Source organism: Carcharodon carcharias, chromosome 18, assembly GCF_017639515.1.
Source record: "Carcharodon carcharias isolate sCarCar2 chromosome 18, sCarCar2.pri, whole genome shotgun sequence".
Taxonomy (NCBI): Eukaryota; Metazoa; Chordata; class Chondrichthyes; order Lamniformes; family Lamnidae; genus Carcharodon; species Carcharodon carcharias.
The window spans coordinates 35061380-35067379 of record NC_054484.1 but is presented as its reverse complement, the minus strand read 5'-3'; the positions used below and the strand labels follow the sequence as shown (position 1 = coordinate 35067379).

General features: G+C 43.1%; 1 protein-coding gene across 1 annotated transcript in view; it reads left to right on the top strand.

Moving 5' to 3' along the window:
• The first annotated feature begins 328 nt into the window (after positions 1-328).
• The window catches only part of dcbld2 (discoidin, CUB and LCCL domain containing 2), a 120682-nt gene continuing 115010 nt past the window's right edge, over positions 329-6000 (top strand). The window contains exon 1 of the mRNA XM_041211757.1: positions 329-515. Within this exon, the coding sequence (XP_041067691.1) occupies positions 422-515 (94 nt within the window). The 5' untranslated portion in view covers positions 329-421. The remainder of the gene's footprint in view (positions 516-6000) is intronic.

Genomic DNA, 6000 nt, shown 5'->3' with positions numbered 1-6000 from the left:
AATGAGAAGGTGTGGTGAGGTGGGGTGAGAAGAGAAGGTGAGGTGAAGAGGGGTGAGAGGTGAGGAGGGGCAAGAAGAGGTGAGAGTGAGAAGAGGTGAGAGTGAGGAGGGGGTGAGGAGCGAAGGTGAGGATGAGGAGGAGCCAGTGAGAGGGTGAGATGAAGAGGGGTGAGGAGAGAAGGTGAGGTGAGGGGGAGGGAGGGGAATCAGGAACCCCATACCCAGCCTGGGTAGTATGTCCAGCAGACAGGCTGCATTATGGGATGAGCGGAAGCGGAGGAAGTGGTTGACCAGTGAGTGAATGTGATTGAGATTTGGGTCCAAGCTGCAATAGCAGCAGAGGGAGAGAGAGAGAGATTGGGAGCCGGAGTGCGATCGCTCAACAACTCCGCCGCATTATGCCTTCCCTTCTCATTTCGGCATGGAGGCTGGAACGCTGAGAGGAAAACACATCAGAAAGCTCGGCATCTTTTTCTACTTGATTGCAACATTTAGCAGCGCGATCGGGCAGAAAGGTGGGTGAGAGAGAGAGTGAGAGCGAGAGAGCGCGCGGCTGCTGTGTGTAAAACTCTCAGCTTTTTCTCGCTGCAATAGTTTCCCACTCGGTGGGGACAGGGGCTGTTGGTGAGCTTTGATGACTTTTCCTGATTTGGTTTGTGCTCTTTACGAAGTGTTTCGTATTCCTGAACTCTTCCTTCCCCTCCCTTTCCATGAAATAGCGAAGTGATGTTTTCTGGAGTACTTCAGAGATTGAGCAAAAGGCTAGGGGGGTGGGGGATGGGTTCCATCAGGGCTCTTGTGAACATTTAAAGAGGTAGGATCTGTTTTATTTTATATGGCCTAGAGACCAATTTTCTTTTTCCAGTTGTAAAGCCTCCTGCTTAAATCTAATTTGAATATTATAAACTAATTAGATGGTCATGATATATTTTTGAATATTGCAGTGTATCAAGGTTTGCAGTTGTCATTTTTTTTGAATTTAATAATTCATTGTTACTTTCTGAACTTTTAATTTTCAGCTGTGTCTATAGGAGGTACTTGCCTTCCTTTTAACTGTCAAATCTCAGTTCAACATAATTCTGGAACTGAGATTATTTTGAAATTGATTTTTTAGCATGGGAAGGAGGCGTAAGTGAATATGTTTCCATGTTGGAGAAAAACATTCTCCAATGTTTAAATGAATTGTTACAGCCAAGGATATGCAATCCATATATAACTGTTGCCCATCTTCACTTTTGCTTGGGTTCTGCCAAGAGTAGGGTTTCATTTTTGTCCCAGACAGATATTGTAAGTAAGTGAAATAAAAACAGAAAGTGCAGGAGAAACTCAGCTGCTGGAGGGTGTTTGTGGAGAGTGAAAAAGTTAACGTTTCGAGTCCAAAATGACTCCTCTTCAGAACTTTAGACTTCGAGTCCTACCTCTGAGACAGAAAAAGGGTTCAAATCTGCAAACCTTGAGCACAAAATTGAGGCTGATAGTCTGGTACATTCCTGAGGGAATGCTGCACTGTTGGAGGTGCTATCGTTCAGATCAGAAGTTAAACTGCCTTCTCAAGCGGACATAAAATAAAATCCATGGCACTATGTGAAGAAGAGATGTGGTGTTCTCCCAAGGTATCCTGGGCTCTGTTTACCTCTGAATCAACATCATCAGTACAAATTATCTGGCCATTATCACTTTGTTATGCACGAATTGTCTGCTGCATTTCCTACAGTACAGCAGTGACTACAGTTCAAAAATATTTGATTGGTTGTAAAGTACTTTGGGACATCCTTGTGGTTTGAAATGTGCCATATGATTGCATGTCATTCTTTTTATAATTTTATTGCTATTCTACCAAAACTGCAGTTGCTTTTTGATATCGCCTCTCATTCCACATCCACCTTCACCTTTCCCACCCTCTGGCTTCCTCCACCTCTATATTCTCCACTATTTCTCTACCTTAATACCATTGAACAATGACCTCTCAGCCCCTCCTTCAGCCTTTGCAATCAGCCAGAGCCAATGCAACTGCTGTCTGATGCCTCAATCCATAGGAAATACAATTTCTCTCATGTAGCCTCCCCTGCTTTTGACCTTTTTACAAATGTGGAACCATAATCAAGAATCTGCACCAGTATATCAGTAGCCCAGATAGACCTGTAATAACCTGAACCTTCATGAGCCCAAGCCATTGCAACCCAAAGTCAAGAACCCTTGCGCTTTAACTGAAGTGTTGCAAGTTTCAAGTGGCACTCTGTTTTTGCTGTGGATTCAGTAACCAAGAGGCAACTAGAGGCACTAATTCAGAGAGCCCTTCTGATTTCTCTCACTGGTCCCAATGGTATAAACCCACCGGCTCCTTTTGGGAAATAATTTCCTTTCTTAAAATAAATCTGACTTTTCAACTAAAATTTTGAAACTATTATTTGCTACTTTTAAAAGGTTTGTGCAGAGCCCCCAGCCTTAAAATTATGATTACAAACTTAGTAGTCATTAAGTTCATCCTGATCCATATCCTTAACATCAGCTCTATATTGTTCCTCCTTCCCCCAACACAGTCCAGCTCAGATCTGAGGTGCTCGGAATCACCTGCATCCAACTACCCTGCACACAATCCTTAAAGTCATATCAATAATTAACTCAGTTTCTAAATGTATTGAAAATTTATGGTGATTCATTGCATTCCAAAGCTTCATATGCTCAATACATTTAGAAAGCTATATGTGCAATACATTGACCACAAAATTCCTGTAACTAGTCACCAACCAGCCCCTGCCATTAGTTTTACTGCACCATGTCCATTTAATCTCCATAGTATTTTGCCTTGAAGATGTTGGAAGGATGAGATGGAAACAGCATGGCTCTTGGGATCCAAAGAAAGTGGGCAAGCAACTCTATATCTCCTTAACTAATAAGATTGAAGGATTGTGGAATGAACAGAGCAAGGCTTGAACATGGAAGTTAAGTTAGAATTGGAAAAGAGGAAAAGAAAGATTGGATTGAGAGGAAAAAAGAGACAAAGTTTTAAAAAAAATTATCTTACTTTTAATGTTTTTTTAAAGGAATGAGACTCCACATAACACTCATTAGATCATTAAAAGGACACTGTACTTAGATTTGAAGCGACTTGATTTAACTTGCTGTGACAAATTTACTAGGTATTTACCATGCAAGTACAACAATTTTATGCCGCTCAATGCATTTGAGAGCCAGACAATGTGACGCTCTTCATGAAGCTAGTGGTGGAATGGCGCAATTGACTGCAACTTTTCAATTTCCACATTTAATTGTTCATCTGCCCTGGCTTGAAGTTGCCATGGTATTTGCAGTTAATAGTGGCGAGTGCTATTAGCCTTGCCATTTGGGCCAATATTATATAAATTCATTCTTGACTTCCTCGCCACAATTGTAATACACTTCTCTCTCATTTCAGTAATATAACTCCTCACGTCTTGTTTTACAAACCTGTTTGTTTTTCTGCATGGTTACTTGTGGGAGATTAATATGTATAAAAATTGTGTGTCTGGCACACTCGGTATCGTACATTTTTACAGATGGAAAATAATTTTGAAAGAAGAGAAAGAAAGGCAGGCACTTAAGATTGGGGTTTTCTGTCTTGGAGGCTGAAATGTGTAAGCAGCCACAGCTGTCTAGGTACCCACAGGATTCACGTGAGCATTTGCCTTAAAGGGACAGGCCAGATTTACAATAAAAATGAATAACCATGCTCCATATTATAAATGAGCAATGCCAATAATATGAAACTTTAGGAGCACCATTGTCTCTTCCAATGTTGCCTGCAGGCTGAGTCATGGAGACCAGGGATGAGCAGGAGTTATTTGGGGGGTGGGGTGCCCAGGAGGGTGGTGAGGTGAGTGGTCATTTCTGGTTGAGGTTGTGCTGGTGGAAAAATGGCAATGAGTTGAATGGGCATTGAGGAAAAGAGATAGTAGGTTAACATCTGAGGTAAAATAGTACCTGACTCATTCTTTTTCCATGTTTCCTGAACTGGTGGTCGACAAGCAGACAATTACGAACAGAATGAAAGCTGAATTATTTTTCGGGCTAGTTGATGGTGTTTCCACTGTGAAAGGTACAGAGTAAATCAGAAAACTGGAACGCAATTAAACAGCCATCAAGAGGTTAAGACTACACCAGCATCCCCATCCTCAATGGGGGAGCCCAGCACATCAGTGCAAAAGGCAAGGCTGAAGCATCTTCAGCCAGAAGGACTAAGTGGATGATCCACCTAAGCCTCCTGCTGAGGTCCGTGGCATCACAGATGCATAGAAGAGTCAAATTGGATTCAAGACACTAACCCTGTTTCTCTTACCACAGGTGCCACTAGATCTGCTGAGTTTTGCCAGCACTTTCTGTTTTTATCACTGATGCTCATCTTCAGCTAATTTGATTCACTCCTTGTGATATCAAGAAATGGCTGAAGGCACTGATAACAGCAGAGGCTGTGGGCACTGATGATAACCTGGCAATAATATTGAAGATTTGTGCTGCAGAACCACAACCCTAGCCAAGCTGTTCCAGTACAGCTACAACAATTGCACCTATCCAACAATGTGGAAAGTTGCCCAGGTATGTTCTGTCACAAAAAGCTGGACAGATCCAACCTGGCCAATTACTGCCCAATCAGCCACCCTCGAGTATCAGCAAAATGATGGAAAGTGTCATCAACAGTGTTGCCAAGCAACGCTTATACAGCAATAACCTGCTCACTGATGCTCAGTTTGGGTTGGCCACGCCCATACGGCTCCTGACCTCATTACATCCTTGGTCCATAAATGGACGAAAGAACTGAATTCCAGAAGTGAGATGACAGTGACAGCCTTTGACTTCAAGGCAGCAGTTGATCAAGTGTGTCATCAAGGAGCCTGGCAAAACTGAAATCAATGGGAATCAGGGAAAATTCTCCACAAGTTGGAGTCATACTTTTCTCCACAAGTTGGAGTCATACTTGCACAGTGGAAGATGATGATGGTGGTTGTTGGAGCCAATCATCTCAGTTTCAGGACATCACTGCAGGAGTTCCTCAGGTAGTGTCCTTGGCCCAAACACCTTCAGCTGCCTCATCAATGATCTCCCTCCATCATAAGTTCAGAAGTGGGGATGTTCGCACAGTGTTCAGCACCATTCGTGATTCCTCAGATACTGAAGCAGTATATGTCCATGTGCAGCAAGACCTGGACAATATTCAGGCTTGGGCTGATGTGCAGTGCGAATGACACTTGCCACTTTAGTGCCAGGCAATGACCATCTATATCAAGAGAGAATCTAACCATCTCCCTTTGAAATTCAATGGTGTTACCATTGTTGAATTCCCTGTTATCAGCATCCTGGGGGTTACCATTGAACAGAAACTGAACTGGACCAGCCATGAAAATACTGTGGCTACAAGAGCAGGACAGAGGCTAGGAACCCTGCAGTCAGTAACTTACTTTCTGACTCTGCAAAGCCTGTCCATCATCTACAAGGCACAAGTTAGGAATGTGATGGAATATGCTCCACTTGCCTGAATGAATGGGGTTCCAACAACACTCAAAAAGCTTGACACTATTCAGGACAAAGCAGCCCGGTTGAATGGCACCCAATCAACCTACCTAAACATTCATTTCCTCCACTACCAATGCACAGTTGCAGCAATGCATACAATGTACAAGATGCACTGCAGCAACTCACCAAGGCCCCTTTGATAGTACCTTCCAAACCCCTGACCTCTACCACCAAGAAAGACAAAGGCAGCAGATGCATGGGAATACCACCACCTGCAAGTTGCCCTCCAATCCACACACCATCCTGATTTGGAACTAAATTGTCATTCCTTCACCCACTGGATCAAAATCCTGTAACACCCTTCCTAACAGCTTTGTGCGTATATCTACATCACATGGATTGCAGTGGTTCAAGAAGGTGGCTCACCATCACCTTCTCAAGGGAACTTAGGGATGGGCAACAAATGTTGGCCTTGCAAATGACACCCACCTCCCATGAAAGACTAAAAAAAAG